The sequence below is a fragment of the Tenrec ecaudatus genome, chromosome 3 (genome assembly GCF_050624435.1).
Source record: "Tenrec ecaudatus isolate mTenEca1 chromosome 3, mTenEca1.hap1, whole genome shotgun sequence".
Taxonomy (NCBI): Eukaryota; Metazoa; Chordata; class Mammalia; order Afrosoricida; family Tenrecidae; genus Tenrec; species Tenrec ecaudatus.
The window spans coordinates 73,560,276-73,581,354 of record NC_134532.1 but is presented as its reverse complement, the minus strand read 5'-3'; the positions used below and the strand labels follow the sequence as shown (position 1 = coordinate 73,581,354).

The 21,079-nt window shown below is 38.8% G+C and overlaps 1 protein-coding gene across 3 annotated transcripts in view; it reads right to left on the bottom strand.

Moving 5' to 3' along the window:
* INPP4B (inositol polyphosphate-4-phosphatase type II B) overlaps positions 1–21,079 on the bottom strand; it is a 975,417-nt gene that overhangs the window by 219,265 nt on the left and 735,073 nt on the right. For all 3 annotated transcript variants that reach the window (XM_075543753.1, XM_075543752.1, XM_075543754.1), the window contains 2 exons: positions 6,369–6,499; positions 5,791–5,895 (listed from right to left, as the gene is read on the bottom strand). In XM_075543753.1, coding sequence (XP_075399868.1) covers positions 5,791–5,895; positions 6,369–6,499 — 236 coding nt within the window. The remainder of the gene's footprint in view (positions 1–5,790; positions 5,896–6,368; positions 6,500–21,079) is intronic.

The following is a 21,079-nucleotide window of genomic DNA, read 5'->3' as shown; positions in this document are numbered from 1 at the left end:
ATCAGAACTTCCTTCCAAGATATCGCTAGTTGGAGCAGCCAGCATTTATTAATTGATCACAATATGTTTACACCCCCTAGCTTCCTTTGAAGAGCTCCTCCCACCATGAAAAAGTAAACTTATTTGGACACACTGGAGTTAAATTTCTCTTCTTTTTAATTTTCTGGGTTTGTTTTGGTTACTGCAGTCACTGCTAAGATCTCTATTTTGATGGGTATTGTATTTGATGCATTTAACTAATGAACAAGGATGAAAAATGAACTTACTGGGTCTGGGGGTACACAAAGTTAACTAGAGGTTATTTCATTTGTCAGAATGAGGCATGGCCACATTAGTTCTGCTCAGTGACTGGTTTTAAGAGGCAGATATTAGCCTTGTAGTTGATGGATCTGCTTGCTATTGTTTGCAAAGTTATCTCTCCAGTATAACAGGCATATTAATCAAATGCAGATAGACACAGTGTACTAATGGCAAGAATGGAAAACAAATGTCGGCCACATGCAAATAACTCAGCAGTGAAATGCCAAGGGTTGGCCACTCTTATTTGCCTCATTACCTTGTAAAATGTTCTCTACATTTCAACTAAACATTCAAATCAGTAACCATGAATCTGAAATAAATGTAACTACATTTCAAAATCTACTAAATATGTTCTATAAGCAAGTATAAAATGTGTTGACTAAGATCTATTGTAACATCTTAGCTGCTTTATTTTGGAAAAAAACAAAACTGTATCTCAGAGAAGTTAAATCATCATCGAGGGCAAAAAAGCAAGTGTTAGGGTCTCAATATTTCAGTCAAGTTTTCAGTTTCTATTACAGCATGCTGTTGGTGTTCCGCTCTATGAAGTGCCTATTCGATCTGAAATTCATGTCAAATAATAAATTGTAAATTACCATAAAATATACATATATTTTCAAATGAGGACAAACTTGACAAGCCTGCATATGGCATATATATTAAACATATTAATAGTCATGAGGGAAAAAGTGATAATCATATGTCAGAGTACTTGCACTAATTCTTGGATGTTAGGATATCTCATCTTGTCCCACACGTTCTCTCATGTCTTCATAAAGAAGATCTAGTCATGCTGTTCATTGCTGTGTCAATAATTCTCCAGCTTATTAATGATTTCCTACTTCTCTAATGTCAAATTATTGCTTTGATTTTTGTTTGTTGCTGATCTTTGGCATCAGAAATACATTACATGATATATCCTCAAAGTGATCATAATCAATCTCTGTTTGCTTTTCTCAATTCCTTCTTTAATTGACCATTTCTTCCTACGTATTTGAAGACGCAGGATGTCAGTGTGCTGTCTTCATCCAGCCCCTGCTCATTCATTTCCCATCTACAACCTTGGAGGACAGCAGAGTGGAGGTGGTTTTTGGTATTGACTACAGAAGTAGAAAGGAAGAAGCCACTTGTGTAATGATATCTCTGTATGTATAAAAATCCGAACTTTTCAAATTTTCAAATAAACATTATAATAGTGTGAGTCGAACTTTCTATTTGTTTATACAACATATACTGAGTAAATTTTGAATTGCAGTTAAAATTATTTAAGACCAAGGTTATTGATTTGAATGTTTAGCTCAATTAAATAAAATATACTATAAGGTCATAATATAGTTAATATTTCCAAGCTTTAGTATTTCACAATGAATTATTCAAAGTTTTCTACATATTTATTCTTCTTATTGATAAATAACCTGATGAAAATATAAGAATTATAACCAAATATTAGGTAGAGTATTTAAATGTAATTTGATATCAATGTGACCCAAATAAAACCATATAACTTGATGATATTGATAACTGGAACATCAATCACTTTTTCTCTCATTTCCACGTTCCATCAGTTATTAAGTACTCCAAAAATCGACCAAATTCACTGCGATCAAACTGATTCTGTCTCATTATGGCCCTATCAGATACTGTGTACACAACAAAGAACTTCCCCTTTGGGTTTCTGAGACTTTAAATCTTTATAGGAGTAGGCAGTCTCATCTTCTTACCAAAGAGTGGCTCGTGGGTCCAGACCACTGACCTTGTTGTTTGTCAGCTTAATGCATAGCTCACCACACCACCAAAGTTCATCTAGCATGTGAGTTTTTTCTCCAAGATGATTTTCCAAATCATCTCTCTAAACATGGCTACTTAGTTTAAGGTTTCATCATTTCTGTAGTGGTCAGCTATCTCCAATTTTAACAGTATCTTATTCTAGTAAAGGTACATGGCAAATAATAACAATAATAAACAACCTTTATTACATGGTTATAGGTGTTTTGCATACTCTGACGCATGTAAACAGGAATGAGGACAACAGTGTTTAAAGAGATCAAATACCAAAACTCAGGTCATATGTAAAAAACACCAGAGCTACTATACAATGCTAGGTCTGTTTCACCCCAAATGTGTGTGTGTGTGTGTGTTTCACCATGTATGTCTTCACATAATGGCTGGTAGACAAATTTTGTGTTAGTTGTTATATAGCTCTTAGGTATCTTAACGTCATTATAACTCATTATACTTTAGGTTTTGATTGAATTGAAGGAATATTAAGTGAAATGTTTCAACAAGCTGATGCAGCAGTGTACACACTCACTCATCTATACCAAGAAATTGGGAAGAGAGGTACCTGGCCAACTGATTGGAAGAGGTCCATATTTGGACTCATTCTAAGGCAAGGCAACCGACAAAATGCAGAAATTCTCGAGTAGTGTCATTACTATCACACACAGGTAGTATTTTATTGAGTTAAAAAACAGTTGCAGCAGTGCATCAATAGGAAGCCGCCAGAAATTCAAGCCAGAGTCAGAGATGCACACGCATGGAGGCTATATGGCTGCTACCACATGGATCTTGGCCGAACCCAGAGAATATCAGAAAGATGTCTGAGTCTTATTGACTATGCAAAAGCATTAAACTGTACATAGCACAACAAACTGTGCAAAGAGGTGATAATTGTAGAACATTTACGTGCACCTGCCGAACCTGTACACAGACCCAAATGCAGCCATTTGAACAGAACAAGCGTTTAAAATTCAGAAAGTTGCGTTTCAGGTTTGTAAACTCTCTCCGTATATATTCAATCTGCATGTTGAGCAAATCATTCAAGAGGCTGGATCATATCAAGAGGAACTGCCGATGATACAACCTTGGTCACTGAAAGCTAGAAGGATCTGAAGCACTTGTTGGTCGATAACAATGGGTGGAATCTTCAGTGCAACAAAGAGCCAAACCTCATAACTAAACAGATACGCCCTCTCATGACATGTGGAAGACAAAATGATGATGTTTTGACAAGGATTTCATTTCACTTGGATCCCCATCAATGCTCATGGAAGCAGGACTCAAGAGATCAAAGGACGTATTGCATGAGGCACATGTATCACCCGTGAAAACTTTAAAGTGTAAAGAGCAAAGACGTCACTTTGAGGACCAGGGAAGGTCCCGATTCAAGCCAAGGTAATTCCAATGGCCTCAAATGCACGTGAAAGCGGGACACGAAATAAGGAAGCGTAAGGACAAATTGATGCACTTGAATGATGGTATTGGGGAAGAAGACTAAAAATAGCACAAGTTGCCAGAGAACAAACAACTCTGTCTTGAAAGAAGTGCATCTGGGCTGCGTCTTAACAGTGTGAACGATGAGATTCATCTCAGATCCTTTGGACGTGTCACCGAAGTATATTAAAGCTTAAATTCTGAGTACTAGGTTTGCAGACGGTGTTTAGATGGAAGGTTTTAGTGAAAGACCAAAATCCATGTGCAGTGGATTAAGTCTGCATTGAGTTCCTTTGGAACATGAACTAAGAAAGTGAAGAATTTTAGGCTTAGTCCAAGTTCTTTCGAAAGTGGATCACTTCCACCTCGCCCTAGCCAGCTCAGGAAGGGGCATGCTCCTTTGGGGGCTTGCCGGGGTGTGTCTCAGGCTTTGGTTGGAAGCCCCTGAAGCAACCTTACAAGCTGTCTGTCTAATATAATGTATGTGCCCCAGTCATCATCTCATTCTCACTTCCGTAGTCCCACCTGTAACTGTGGGGCCTTGATCTACTGCCAGTCTCCCCTTTGCCCGATTATGTCCTTTCCAAGTCTCGGAATCTCCTAAATCTTTGGCTGTCATTGTGACCTCATTCTAATGGTCTTCTAATGTCATGTGCCTTTGTCCTGTTTAAGACTTAATGAGTGTTCTCCTGACATTATTTTGAAATTTGAGTGCTCTTTTGTACTCTAAACAGAAGATACCAGTCTCTGGAAAAGGACATTGGGTTATTAGTAAAGCCGAGGGAACAGAAAAAAAGAGAACACCAGCAAAGAAACAGATAGGCACTTAGCCACAACAGTGGGCTCAAGCATAATACTGATCGTAAGGACGGCAACGGATTGGGCAATGGACCCTGATGTTGCTCACACGGTTGCTATGAACCAGAATTTAACAGGTGACAACTCACCTCCGCCACCACCACAACTAAGCACAGTTTCTAGTTGCTCTGGACAGCCCATCTCATTCTCTCTTGTAGTTCTTTCATTGGTTAAAACATGTGGTGGGAATAATGTACGCTAAAATTTTAGATAGAGGTTACAATGGACCAAAGACAATAAAATAATTTATCAGATGGTCATCTCAGTTTAACTCACACATCGGCTGGCTGTCTGACTGCGACATACATGTGACTGGCACGCACAAGCTGAGACAGCTGTAAAACTTTTGTTTTGCTCATTGCAAAACTTCAGATGATTCTGAAGTGGGACAGAAATTTCAGTTTAATTTTTCTAAACAAATAAACACTGTATTTTGACGACGATTGACTAAAAAACAGTGCACCGGAAAGCCTGTGAAGATTTGTGTGTATACGTATGTATGTCCTTGCATAGGTGAAGTTATCATGAAGGATGTGATTATCTAAAGCAATTTTGGGGAGCCTCAGATGGTGGGGCTTATTCAGGTGACCATAGCATTTATCATTCAACCGGGAGACTCTTCTGAGGAAAGTCGGTACTTTTGACAATTATACTAGGGCAAGAATCAACCTAAGATTTCATTAATAATCTAAGACTCTCACTCACCTGAAATATGTTCCAAATTATATAGCAATACGTAAAATAAATAGGAAAATGACCCCAATATTTTAAAATATATTTTTATCAAGAAAGAGCATGAAATTACGGAAAATCGTTATCATGACATATCGCTCACTCTGAAATCTATTCATCCATGTTTGTGAGTAGCTGCACAATTCTCTCAGAAAAATACTTTTCACAACTGAGCGTACCTTACCATTCCCGACCTCATAAATCATCACTAAATTCTCATGATTTCACTGTGCAGGGGAGGCCATGCTGACAGCCCAAACCAAGTCAAAGGCAGAGTCTATTAGTCAAACTCAAGACTTTGGTTTCTCAAGGTAAATAGAAAATGAACAACTCTTATTTCTTATTTCTCTCTTTTTCTTTCTTCCAATTCCTAAGCAATGCTTTCACGGAATATCTATCCAATCGCAGTGTAGCTATTAACCATCACCACTACTTTAAGTTCATGATCCCTTGCATTTTCACTTGTAACCCAATTCAAATGCTACCCCATCAAAGCCTTACATAGAAACGCAACAGCAAAACCATCTAATAGTCACTTCTGTAGTTATGGTCAGTTTCAGCTTAAGCTGTTTCAGCTTCAGCTTTCTCTAACTAGAAACATTTTTAAATCTGCCAAGAGACGAGGTTTGCAAAGAAGAGCACACACTCACAGAACATGGCGAATTTAAGGATAACAGCAGAGACTACCTTTCAAGTGAGGGCTGTGCACATGCATTCTTTGCAGATGCAAATTAACTGGAACAAATTCCAAGGTTTTCTCTCCTTTGCTACTGCTTGATTTGAAAGAGGACCCTGGATGGGAAGGGGGGAAAAAAAGAATTTTAAAGAGTGTTATTAGTAGCAAAAAGGAAATTAAAAGTCAAAATAAGGAAAGAAATCAATAATAGGCGGGTGTGTATTTGCGTGTACCTGTGTCTGTCAATGTGTGTGTTTAATAGCACAGTTTACAGATTAAAAAAACTCTACAAACTTCAGAAAGATAGATATGTCCTGTATGTAGGAGCTGTTTTTCACTCTCAGGAATGCAATTTTAAGGGCAATTATTGTTATAGTAATGGTGTGTGATAGAATAGCAGGGATTTTTTCCCCTCCTCTTTCCTTGTTTTAAATTCCAAGATGGTGGAGTTGGAAATGAAAAGGTTTCACTTATTTTATTTTTCAGTTTCGGCTCTCCTGTCTTCCTAATGATGATGTTTGTTTTTCTTTTCACAGAGCATTGTTGAAATGCAGTTTTGTCTGAGTGAGCGACACAATTGCTTTCACACCTGTTTCCTTGCTCAGTTCTGTCAGGATGTCTTGGTACATATTCACCATTTGATCACAGTGACTGAGGACATTTTTCCTTAGGTTGTCCCAATGAGGAGAAAGCTCACCCAGTTCCTTTATTTCCTGATTTCTGTTCAAAGGGAAAGAGAAGAATGTAAGCCTGAATGAGAAATAATTTCACTATTCCTTTTAGGAAAGACCTATGAACTTACTAGGCACCAAACAATTCTACCACAAAGGAAAATATCACTTACTTACATCACAAGATTATTATTAACATTCTGCATGTCATAAGAACAAGCAAAATTATAGGTCAACTCTACTTACACAATTTTAACAAAGATTGCAAAAACTTAATACACTTTTTTAGTTACATATGCTATTTGTATCAAGCCAACACTTAAAGCTAGCTAAATTCTAGTCACCAACCCTCTAAAATCAAATGATTGTTAAGTCTGGAAGTAACCTGAGATACCTGGGTGGTCCAATTGATATCTAATATAGTCATTAAATTTTAAAAAGCATAGCCCAGTTAATAAATACCCTTGGCTTTGACCCTTTGTCAATGAAAAACAAAGAGATCCATTTTAAAAGCAAACCCTCTCCTCACTCCCTCAAGTTGATTGCTACCCATCACAAACATACAGCACAGACTAGAAAGGAAGCCCAGGATTTCCAGGTCTGTAATTGTTACAGAAGGAGACGGCCATATTTTTTTCCCCCTGCACAGAACAATTGGTGTCTTCAATCTGCTGACCTTTCAATTAGCAAGTAATCATTTAACCAGGGTGCCTTATTAATAAAAATTTTAAAAAGCCTCGCTGTTATCAAGTAAATTCAGACTTGGAGCATACAAGGAAAGTAGAACTGCCCGTGTGGGTCTCTGAGACTGTCACTCTTTTCCGTAGGAGAGAGCTTCCTCTTTCTCCCACAGAATGGCTGGTGGTTTCGAACTGCCGACCTGTGGTTAGCAGCCCACCTGGTAGTCACTACACCAACAGGGTTCCAGGGTCCCTTACAGCTAATAAATAAATGACGTTTTTAAAAATCCAATTAGTGAACACATAATGGTCAGGAATAGTACCACTGGCCTCAACGTTTCCCAAGGAATAAATTGATTAGGTAAATATGTCAGCATATGCCTCATCTGCTCATTATCAAAGGGAAGAGTTAATCGGGCCATTTAAATTTTAATTATTAACTTTTATCTAAATCTCTACCCTTTAGTCAAGTGAATATAAATCATCAGAATGCCTTTTTAAATTATCGTGATAAATGGTCCAACATGCTGCTCGGTCAGAACTCATTCATTTCTGTAACCTTTTACCACCAACATTTTCATGAGGCTAATTTAGCCAGCAATTATGAAGCTTCTGTCCTATTTTGGCTGTGAAACATGCTAAATACCAAGCTAATAAATTCAGAAGATGTAATATCTTTACATTCTATTAAAGGCAAGAATAATAGTGTGCAAAAATGTGACTTGTTTTCAAATGTTTATAGCTGACTGTCTTATTTCAATGAGACTGTAATCTGATATCATTGTATCTTTCATCTTAGGATCTTACAATTTCTGTGAACATCAATCTAACTTTCAACTTTTCCATAGATGAGTTTTCAGCTCTCTTCATACAACATTCATGGTGGAAACAGTAATTCTCCAAGAGACACTGAGATGGAGTGAGGCTGTGACACTGAAGTTCCCTGAACTGGGGAGTTAGGGACTCTGTATGCACACAAAATACTAGGTAATTAAATTCAGGATAAAATGACAACAACCGCAAATGAAAACAAATCCAAAAGCTTGGCGTACTTATATTCAAAAGAAGAGGTGCTATGAAGTTAAATCTGAAAAAGATCGACAGTCTAATATATCAACTTAATATGTGTAAAGTTTAGTGTCTACTTCTTATCAACAGCTGTCATGACACCACTAGTGAAGCATTCTTATTGTAATATGCCTTGAGTGTATACATCATGCTGTCTCTGAACCTTTATCTGAAGGAGTAATTAAAGAGAGATTAGAGAACAGGTGAAGGAAAGAAGAGGGGTGAGACAGAACCTTCATTACAATGTGGGACAATGGGGTGGTGTACGTCCACTTGCCTCAGAGAAGCTTGAAAAAATGTAGTCAGAAAACTGCTGTTTTACGGGAATTGACTTGAGATAGGTGGGCAGACTACACAAACTGGGGAAATGGGTAAGCATTTCCAATTTAGCCAGCTAACTGCAAGGTTAAGAGTTCAATCCCATCAGGAGCTCTGAGGCAGGAGCTCTGAGGCAGTTCAATCCCATCAGGAGCTCTGAGGCAGTCCGGTCCCATGAAGATCTACACTGTTTAAGACCCTACAAAGGGTTGCTATGAATCAACTCAATGGAAGTGGGCTCGGTGTGGGTACCAATATAACACAATTTACAACGAAGTACATAGGTGAAGCCTGGGGAGGTACTTTTTGGTTTGTTAAGGGATGGTTCCTAAAAAGTGCACATTTTATTGACATATTCATATAATTTAATAATTCAATCATATTGAAAAGAGCTGTACATGGTAATGCCTGAAATTCATACTGGAATAGGCTGATCCAGCAAAGGCGTTAATAGATGAGAGTGGTAGCAATGCCTTGGGATTGTCATTGAACAAGTCATCAAAAGTCTGAACACCCTGTATAGAAACACAGACAAGGGCCCGGGGCAGGTAACCTTTTGGCCCAGATAATATCTATTGATCCATCCATCCATCCATTCAGGTCGTGAATGTCATGAAGTTGGTTCCCTGATCATCCGATCATCATAATGATTCCAATTAAAATATTCCTCGTCCTGTCACATTGCCCCAATTGTTATTACAGCTGAGATGATTGTTGTAGTTACTGGGCCAATCTATCTCATTAGCAGTATTCCTCTTTTATCTTATCAAGCATGATGTCCTTCTCTCAGGATTAGTATTTCCTGATAAAAACTCAGAGCACAGAAGACAAAGTGTAGCCATCCTCACTTAGAAGGAGCATTGCGGCTGTACATCCTTCAAGAAAGCTTTGTTCATTCTTCTTGAGGTCCATGGTCCATTTGATAGTTCTTGACCACACGATAATTCTCTGGACTTCCTTATTTACTATCTAGCTTTCAATGCCATTGAAGTGATTAGAAACACAACAGCTTGGGTCAGGTACACCCTCATCTTCAAAGTGATATCTCTAATCTTTAACTCCTCTAGAGGGTATATGTGTGTGTGTGCGTGTGTGTGTGTGATTTCCCCAATGCGAAATATTATATGATTTCTTGACTGTAGCTTTAATTGTGGACTCACAATGAATGGACTCTTTAACAGTATCAGTATTTTCTCCATTTATCGTGATTTTGCTTATTTCCAGTCATAAAGATTCTTGTCTTTATCTTGAGGTGTGATCCATACTGAAGGCTGTCATGTTTGATCTCCATCAGTAAAGACTGCTATGTTATTCGTGGAAGGTGTAGCTAAGGCACACATGGCGATGAGGGGGTGTCTCTAAAGAATGTCACCTTATTGTTTTTGACATTTAAGACTTGATAGATAGTCACAATAGGAATATCACTGGGGATCAGGGGAGGTAGAGGCATATTGCACTAGATCCCATCCTTACCACTGAAGTTACTCCTTTGTATAAATGTATTACTACATAACACTGGGTCACTGAGAAAAGAGGCCAGGTGATATCTAGAGGACAGAAGACAATGGTCATATGGTTGTAGTGATTTTCTTCTGCAGTCTATACCCTCTGATAGACATGCCTCTGAAACATAAAGACATGCAGACCCTTTCCTTTAGACCTATCAATATTCTTCTTGTCAGACCCCTTATATCCAATCTTTCATCCGTATTTCTTCCAGGCTGATGACTAACCATCAAATCCTTTCCCTTTGCTGATGTTCATATAGTCACACCTTAAGTCAATTCTCCCACCAAGTAAAGAGGATCGTCAAGCGAAATGCAGATTTTCTACTGGAGGGATTTTACCGTCTACCCAAACGACTATGCTTACCCACCTATAGAAATTTGATTTCTTCCCTCTTCATAATATAACTCCCATGAGTGTACAGCTACAAGGCATATAATGCATGTTGATTTACATTCTCTAAAATACGGTTAATTACATGATGCTCCCCTTCTTTAGGAGACCCGCAGATTCCAGGGCCCTTAAGCTGTGTTCTCTGTGTGTGTCACCTTGAAACAAATAGCAACGAGCAACACAACTAAAAGTAGCTGCCCAACTTTCCCAAGCTTTGGGAGTGAATGGCAAAGCAGAAGAGCTATGTAACTGCTTTTTCATCCACAGAAAATAACTTTAAAAATCTTCTTCCATCTATACTTATTTTCATTTTATTTATGGTGGCAACATCTCTGCTTTCAAAAGTTACCTCCTTTAATCTTACCTTGCAACAATAACAGTCATATGTGTCCTGGGAGAGACCACCCACTCAATTTCCTGCTAAACAAGTATTATTTCTTAGGAATCGATTCCTTTATTCTCACCAGGGTTTTAGGTCTGAAGCAGCCCATCTATGCTCATCTTCAGTTCCATCTAACTCTTCAGGACTCTAACAGGTTGTATTTCTTTGGATAAGAAGTTGGGAACAAAAAACTATATATTTAAATATTACCAAGTTTAGTTCTCTAACACAAGGAACATTTTTATGCCATGGCTGTCATTGGTCTTATTTCTCTTTGCTACCTACAAAGATACAAGAGAAAAAATCTAAAATAAATCTCCAAAGGAGACAGGTGGGTTCTAAGGGCCATTTGAGAAGTATCTACCTCGAATTGAATGGAGACCCAATATCCATCTGCTACCTGAATACTAAACCTATAAATATATGCACATAGATCTATATCCCCATCATCATATACAAATATAGTTACATATGTACATGCCTGTAATTAGACCTCTATAAATGCCCTCCTAGTTCTTTCCTATTTCCTTTGACTTTCCTCTTGTCCTACTATCATGCCTAGCCTTCATTTGAGTTTAGTAATTCCTCTCAGTTACATTTCTCTTGATCAAGCCCTACCTGAACTCTTACACCCTCCTCGTAGTGATTTTGGATCCCTTGTTCCCTTGTCCCTAGGTTTGTTAACAGCACTTCCTTTCCCCCTCCTGTTCCATGTCCCCACAGAACCACCAGTCTTGTTGTTTTCTCCTCCAGATTGTTTATCCAGCCTATTTTACAGAGATAATAACACATACAAAAACAAGAAAGGGCAAAACAAAGCAACAAAAGAAAAAAACAACAAACCAATGACAAAAAAGAAAAGCTTGTGCATATATTTATAGGTTTAGTATTAAAGCCAGCAGATGGACATTGGGCCTCCACTCAAGCACTCCCTCAATGTAAGAATACTTTGTTCTATTAAACTGGCATTCCATGGTGCTCACCTTCCCAACAAGATTATTAAAGACAAATGGGTGCTTAAGCAAATGTGGTGAAGAAAGCTGATGGTGCCTGGTTATCAATAGATATAGCATCTGGGGTCTTAAAGGCTTGAAGGTAAACAAGTGACCACCTAGCTCAGAAGCAAGAAAGCCCACATTGAATGAGTACATGAGTCTGTGTGATCATGAGTTGCCAAAGGGATCAGGTATCAGGCATCAAAGAACAAAAAATCCTATCATTGGGAATAAGGGGGAACACAGAGTGGGGACCCAAAGGCCATCTGTAGGCAACTGGATAACCCCTTACAGAAGAGTTGCAGGGAGAAGATGAGCCAGTCAGGGTACAGTGCAGCAATGATGAAACAGGCAACTTACCTCTAGCTCTTTAATGCTTCCTCCCCTCCACTATCATGATTCCAATTCTACCTTACAAATCTGACTAGACTGGAGGATGTACACTGGTACAGATAGGAACTGGAAATACAGGGAATATAGGACAGATGAACCCTTCAGAACCAGTGGTGGGAGTGGTGATACCAGGCAAGTAAAGGGAAGGTAGGGTAAAAAGGGGGAACTGATTACAAGAATCCACATATAACCCCCTTCCTGGGAGACAGACAACAGAAAGGTACATGAAGGGAGATGTTGGACATTGTTAGACATGACAAAATAATAATAATTTATAAGTTATCAAGGGCTCATGTGGAAGGGTGGGTAGGGTGGGAGGGAAAAAATGAGGATGTGATACCAAGGGCTCAAATAGAAAGCAAATGTTTTGGCAATGATGATGGCAACACATGTACAAATGTGCTTGACACAATGGATGGATATATAGATTGTGATAAGAGTTGTATGAGCCCCCAATAAAAATGATTTTTAAAAACAGAGAGAGAGAGAGAAGTATCTACCATGCTATGGATCTTGACATTCTAAAAGCACAGCATGAAATTCTTGGTATTTGATGAAATATTCATATATGGCATTGGAAATAACCTGATGAAACACTTTTTTTTTCCTGTATGGTTTTCTTTTGTTCTTATACTTTGTTTAAATAAGCACCCCACTTTTTCTTCTCTGTAAAATGTAAGTCTCTGGAGGTCAATGTAATTCTCCTAATACTCTGTAATGCAGACCAACCCACTAAACACACAACAGGTTTGGAAAACATGACGTGAAAACAACAATGACAGCATCAGAATCCTCTATGAACAACAGAGAGGAATAATTAAACAAGAAATGGGCCGTAAAGGAACTAGGAGCCGAACAGACAAACCTGATTAAAGTTTACATTTTATAAGCATAAAATATTTGGTAAGAATATGGCACAGATAGTTTTAAAATGGTCCTTATGCTCCTGGGGCCGCTATAGGTAGAAGGAGTAGGGGTTCACCTGGGAAAAAGGAGGTCAAGTAAGGGGACTTGTCCACACCTGCATTTACCTCTCTTCTACTCCCCAGGGCGCTCTAGCACTACCTCTTTCATTCATATCACAATTCTTTGTAAACTCCCATTTGAAATATATTTCTACTACAATCAATTCATTGATCAATCAATCAATGTTTAAGTCAATTGAAATAGAACATCCAGAGGACAGAGATTGTTGTGGTGGTTGTTGGGTGCCTTCACGTTGGTTCCGACTCATAGTGACTCACTGTACAACAAAACGAAAGATCTACCTTTCTCCATCATCCGTGCTGTTGCTAGGTGCCATCCGGTCAGCTCCAAATGTCAGCACCCCTCTGCACAACAGAATGAAACACTGTATGGTCCTGCGCCATCCTCACAATTGTTCCTATGCCTGAGCCCTGTGATCCAGTCAATGTGTCAATCCACCACATCCATGGTCTTCCCTCTCCCTTTTACCAAACATGATATCCTTCTCCAGGGACTCAGTGCTCCTGACATTATGTCCAAAGTAGGTAAGACAAAGTCTTACCATCCTTGCCTCTAACGAACCCTCTGATCTTACTTCTTCCAATACCCATTGGTTTGTCCTTTTAGCTGTCCACGGTACTTTCAATATTGTTCTCTAGCACCACAAAGAAAATACATTTATTCGTTTACAGTCTTCCTTAATCAATGTCCAGCTGGGAAAATACCAAGGCTTGAGTCAGGTGTACCTTATTCCTCAAAGAAACCTCCTTGCTCTTCACTCTTGTGTAGCAAATTTACCTAATATAATATGCCTTTTGATCTCTTGACTGCTGCTCCCATGAGCACTGGTCCAACTAAGTGGATCCAAGTAAGACAAAATCCTTGACAACTTGAAGCTCCTCTCCTTTGATCGTCATGTCATCCACTGGTCCAGTGGTAAGGGTTTTCATCATCCTTACATTGAGCTGTTATCCATACCGAAGGCTACAACCCTTGATCCTTATCAGGGAGTGCTTCCATTCCTCCTGCGTTTCAGCAAGGTGGTGTCATCTGCATGCAGAAGATTAATAAGCCTTCCTCCAATCCTGATGTTGCACTCTGCATCAATAATCCATATTCTCTGATGATTTGCTCAGCGTATAGATTGACCAAGGATAGTGACAGGATGCAATCTTGACGCACAACTTCCCTGATTTTAAACCATGCAGTATCCCTGGTTCTGTCTACACAGCTTTCTCTGGATCCACGTACAAGTTCCAAACGAACACAAAGAAATGTCCTGGAGTTCCCATTCTTCTCAAGGTTATCCACAGTTTATTGTGGTCCACACAGTCTAATGCCTTTGCCTAGTCAATGACACACAAATCTTTCTGCGCCATCCTTACAATGTTCTTATGTTTGAGCCTATTGTTGCAGCCACTGTGTCAATCCATTTTACTAAAGGCTTTCCTGTTTCAGAACTCCAAATATGACTTGGACAAAGCACGCTATAAAAACATGAATTATATCCCTTGGTTCTGTTTGAAGGACTATTTCCACAGGTTGTTATAATCCACAAAGTTGAACATATTTGTGTAGTCAATAAAACACAAGAAAAAAGTCTCTCAAGTATGTTCTCTCTTTTCAGCCAAAGTTTATCTGATGTCAACAATGATATACCTTGTTCTGTGTCCTCTTCTGGATCTGAAAGGAAGCTTTGCTGAAACCGTTTCAACCACGTGTCAGCCAAAATGCTCGTTAGCAGCAAGGGCAGAAAGACTCCAGTACAAGTACGTTGGACATGTTATCAGGGAGACTAGCCCTGGAAAAGGATATCACGTTTGGTAAAGTCAACGGACAATGAAACTGAAGATTCACTTTTCTTTAAAACTACCATGAAAAAGATGGTGTAGTAGATTACTCATAGGACTGCTAATCTCAAGATCTGCAGTTCAAATCCACTAGCAGATCTGCGGGATCAAGATGAGGCTTTTTACTTCGGCAAAGACTTACAGCCTTGGAAACCCACAGGGGCAGCTCTACTCTGTCCAATATGGTCAGGATTGACTCCATAGAAGCGAGCGATCATACTCATAGGTGATTTCTAACACTGGGAAAATTTAATTGCAGCCTTTGAGAACTCTTTTACTCTTCTCTGCATCCCACATACTCAGCAGTCGCGGAGTGGTACTCAGTCTAAGCTGTTAGCCTCAGTGGAGGGTTTGCTTGTGTACTGTTGCCCTTAGATACTCCTGAAATTTGGATGAGAGTGAAGATATAGACTAATCCCAAAACATAATGTTGAGGGCTGCTCAAATCCAAATGAATAGAGATGATTGATAAAGGAGACATTGTTGAGTCCTCTAATATTATATCACCTTGTATCATGTTAGCTATTGGTCCAGTGGTAAGGGTTTTCGTCATCCTTACATTGAGCTGTTATCCATACCGAAGGCTACAACCCTTGATCCTTATCAGGGAGTGCTTCAATTCCTCCTGTGTTTCTTCAAGGTGACTAGAGATGATTGATAACAAGACTTCCTTCTTGTTGTTGTTAGGCGTCATCAAATTGGCCCTGGCTCATAGCAACCATATGGACAACAGAATGAAATGCTACCTGGTTCTCCATCGTCCTCATAATTGTTATGTTTCAGCCCAATGTTGTAGCCTTTATGTCAATCCATCTCAACGTTTCTTCCTTTTTTGGTCAACCCTCCACATTGCCAAGTATAATATCCATTGCCAGGGACACTTTTCTCATGATAACATGCAGATTATTATAGATGAAGTCTCACCATCATAGCTTCTAAGGAGCATTCTGGCTGTACTGTCTCTAAGACAGATTTACTTGATCTTCTGGCACTTCGTGGTACTTTCAATACTATTTCCCAACCCCATAATTCAAATACATCAATTCTTTTCAAATCTTCCTTATTCCTTATCTATCTTTTACATGCATGTGAGATGATCTATAATGCCAGGCTTGGGACAAATGCATCTTAGTCCTCGAGGCCACTTCTTTGTTCCTTAAGACATTTAAAGCGGTCTTGTGCAGCAGATTGCTCCAAAGCAATATATGGTCTCATTTCTTGACTGCTGTGTCCACGAGCACTGATCTAAGTGAAGTAAAATCCTTGGCATCCTTTCCCCTATTACTGTGATGTGGTCTACTGATCCTGATTTGAAGATTTCTGTGTTCTTTACATTGAGTTGTAAGCCATACTGATGGCTATAGTCTTTGAACTTCATCAGAAAGTGCTTCTAGTCCTCTTGGCTTTCAGAAAGCATCTGCTGCACATTTCAGATTGCTAATGCAATTTCCTCCGGTGCTGGTGATGCATTTTTATTCATATAGTCCAGCTTCTTCAACTATTGCCCAGTATAAGTGTTGAATACAATCTTAACACTCACATTTCCTGATTCTTGGTTCTGTTTTCAGGACTGTTTCCATAGTTTGTTATCATCCATGTAGTTGAACATCTTAGGATAGTCAATAAAATATGAGAAAAATCTTTCTGGTACTCTCTATTTTCAGTCAAGATCTAGCTGTTGTTAACAATGGTAACTCTTCTTCCATGTCCTCCTCTGAACAAAGGGAGCTTTGCTGAAATGTGCTCACCATGTATCAACTAACTGGAATTAGAAATATCCGTGGCATTCCTGTACGGCAACATACACACTATGATGATAAGATAAACTGAAAAATGAGTGGGGAAGTCTTCCTGAGGACCATAGAAAGAGTTGAAGCATTTGTCTTCATGTAGCATTTCTTACAATGTGGAGATTTCTTCCCATAAGGATTTTTCTCCACTTAATGTACAGAAGCAGGGGCAGGTTAGACAGCTAACGTGTAGTATAGCTCTCTTGTGTCTTTTTAACCTAAGGTTTTAAAATAAAACAATCGGGTTTCTAAGTACCTCTACAAAAAGGGCTTTGCAGCTGAGGACAAATCACCGAAAGAAGCACCTGTACATATTTGATTAGAAAGGAAACCTGATTGTATATTGATTAAGCACTTAGCTACCAACTGAGAAAGTTGGTGATATGAATTCATTCAGAAGCTAAATGAAAGAAGACATCTAGTTATCTGCTCTGTTGGAGATTTCAGCCTACAAAAAGCCTAAGAGGCTATTCTGCTCTGTAACACTGGAAGACGAAAGAGTCCAAATTTACTAGACAACAACTAACAACAATGCCATTTTATTAGAAGTGTGAACACAAACAGATAAATGTTAATATCAGGGGGGAATAGCTTAACTCATTTACAGACATAAGTAACACTAAGTGACCTGATAAAAATCCATATAGCAGAGGGTTGGGCGCAGGAAGGAAGGCCTTTAAATGTTATCTGTGATGGTTGCTATTTAAGGAAATAGAAGTTCCTTCCCCACAGTGAGCTTTATGCCATCACTGTGTAGAGTAAAAATAGTTAAACACGTTAAATAGAGCCTTTTGTTGGTTATCGCCACTAAAATTACACACGGGTGTAGGCAGGTGGGAAGTTTAATAGTCAAGCTGCTTCCATTCATTAAGCTAAATTAGCCCTTAAATCAAATCCAAACGAAGTCGTAAAAAAAAATGTACCCACTAAGAAAAAAATGAAATTAACTACTAAGTAGTCAATGAAGAACAGGCCACACGAATGATAGGAGTGTGGCTTCAATTTCATAAAGTGGCTGTCTGATGCTATAAAACTGAGCAAAGTTCAACTGCTGGATATCAGTTGTGCAGAATGTCCAGACCACAATTTAAGTGCCTGCACTTTAACTTATATCAGAATTAAAATTGCATCCATGAATCACAGGCTTTTTTTCTTTTTCTTTTAATGACAATGTGGTTGAGGCTGCCATCTTGAGCTACTTTTTCCCTGAAAAGTGAGTGGACATTCTGAGTGGTCCTTCACTCAATCATTAGAATAAGGTCTTATTTTCACTGGACATTATAATAAGTGGTTATTGTAAGGTTATTCAGCCTTATACACCGCATAAGGCTCCACATTATTTTCAGAGATTAAGAATTGGAACATAGTTATTACCGGATTTTGGTGCCAATCAGAGAATCTATATCTGATCAACAGCCAGGTGCTATCATTTAAATTTAGATAACTGCCTTGGGGGGACTGAGGAATAATAACCACTTCCAGCACCAACTTAAACGTCCACCTTGACTTCCTCACAGAGGTGAACTGATGCTTATTCACGTGTAACATCTTGCTTAGCTTTAACAGTTTCTTTGTATTGAAGTTACCAAGCATGACTAATCTTAATTTTTTTTACAATCTTAAGTGTTAGTGCTCTATGTTTAAGTTACATACACATTATCTTTACTATTTAAACAAAAATAAGAGGCTGACATTGTTTTCTAAATCCACATCTATTTATGGTATGCCTTTTTATTCTGTGAAACCATAAAAATTGCTAACTGGAACTGAAAAGGGAATACATCAAGAAAGAGGGTCAGACTAGAATCACTTATCCTTTATTCCTGCTCCCACGCTCAGAAATCACAAATATTTCTATGTCATAGCATTGTGAATGCCCATCCTGGGACCCAATGGGTGTCACCCAGGGAAGGTTCATGTTGCTGGCATCAGTTGCCCTGGAGACATCTCAGAGCAGGCCCATGCCCAACAGACCGAGACACTGCCAGCACCATCCTCAGGTCCTGTGACAGCCAGTGTGTCAGTCCATCTCCTGCACGGTTGCCCTCTCTTTTGCTGATCTACTTTTCTAAGCATGAGGCTTTTTTCCAGACATTGGTCCTTCCAGACAACCCATCAGAGTACGTGAGATGAACTGTTGCCATCCTCGCTTCGAAAGAATTCTGGCTGTACTACTTCTAAGAAAAAAATTGTTTTTTCTGTCAGTCTTTCTGGCAATACTTTTAATATTCTTTGAAAATCTCACAATTCAAACCTGCCATTTTTCTTTGGTCTTCCTTTTCATTGTCCGACTTTGACATGCATTTGACATTTTAAACCTGGTGGTTTCCCACTAGTGCCTGCACTAGTCGGATGGAAGCTCAGACTGCTGAGATCAGCAGACAATAAGGCGGGCTTGGCTCAAGTCCAAAGATTGTTAGGCTGACAAGCCTGAGGCAGGATGCTGATACAGGAAGAAGTAAGCAAGCTTGCCTACAGTGCCCTTATATAGGAAGCAGGACACACCCTTGAGGACATCTCCTTGCAATTGCATCAGGCCTATGACTTGAGTAAGGGGGTTGCACTCCATGCTAATCTCCTTACAATGGTTTGGCTAATCAGAGCAAGTCCCATTATGGAGCTGATTGCAGTGTGTTAGGTTGTACCATGGGCGATTACTAGGCCTTAGCTGCCAAGCGGTAGCGAATGCTGACCTAACAATCCTTAACTATTCCAGGGTATATGTGGTTGTCTAAACTAATTCTAATGGTGTAGACCAGGATGATAATGGGTAAACTGGAGAAACATACATAAATTTGAACATTTTAAAGAAGTTAAATTGATTTAATTGATCATGGATTGCATTCAGAGATAAAGGCTATGGATTCTTAATAATAGTAGCCTGTCTTATTGTCTACTGATCCGGGCAGTCTGAGCTTCCAGCTGACATTCAAGCTGAGCTTTCACCTGATCTGCCAACTGTGGGTATACCCACATCTCTGGTTGGGTTAATCCACCTCTCTCAAGTATGATCTGCTGACTGGGATTCCTTTGGTTTAACAGGATTTATCCGGCTTAGCATAGGACCCATTGGACTTAAAACCAGATTGAATTTACCTGCTTCTTTAACTGTGTAAGCCATTTTCTTGGTATAAATCTCTCTATATATAGATATAGATAGCGTACAGAATATAACATATATAAATAGTATATAGTATATGATATATAATACATTATTATACTTATTAGCCATATGGCATGAGGACGTTACCTGTCTGTTAGGATAAATTAGGTAAATATTATGATTACACATGCAAAAAGTGAGGCAAATGTGGAGGAGGGAAAAAGCATTTATGTGTAAGGCTAAGGTCTTTCAAGAAGCAAAACTAATGATTATATTAAATATAAATATAAATATAAATACACATGTAAACACAAAATGAATATAAATGTAAATATAATCATTATACTATTTTTGCTCATAATTTGTGAATATTTTTCCTGCTCTTTTTAGAAAACAATAGTGCATTATCAAATGATTGTTACAAAGTTAGATTCCTGAAAGCACAAAATCGATAAATTCTTCCCTCAGTGTGGACCTGAAGTGCCCAGCTAACCTGCATCTCAGCTACCACCCCAAGCTTCTAAGATGTCTGAGCCGTAGACAAACCAATCTCGTAGGAGGCAATCATTCTAGGCTGCATCTCTGCACAGTGGAAATCATTGTACAGTGTAGTGACCCAAGGCATGGGGTAGGATAACACACACGCACACACCAAATAAATCACACACTGTTTTATATTTGAAATATTACCTAACTTTAGCTGACATGAAACCGATAATAATGTGTGCCAACTGGGTATAGGGCTCTTTACATAAATAAGAATAGTGACTATTTAGTAAGGGTCTACGTACATATGAACCAGGTATTTTTCATCAGTAGCTTATTTCAAACCTCAGGGAAAATGTTTTCAGTGATTTGTAATCGTTTAGCTAAAGATGAGGAACCTGAAGATGATAACCAGTAGGTAATTCCCATGGCCATGGGAGCGCCAAGTTTCAAACTTTTACTACACATGCCCGCACACATGCCAAGGAACAAAAAAGAACAAACCTCACCCTGAGTGCTAGACTTTCTGGCTCACTCATTTAATGTTTACATGACCTCTCCAAGACAAATGATTATTTAATTATTTAAATTTTTAAAATAGACCAGTGAAAAGCTTACACAATGTTACATGAATTGTAATCTACGCCAAGTTGCAGACAGGTCAACTTGAATAGGATTCAAATTGAGCATTTTTATTCT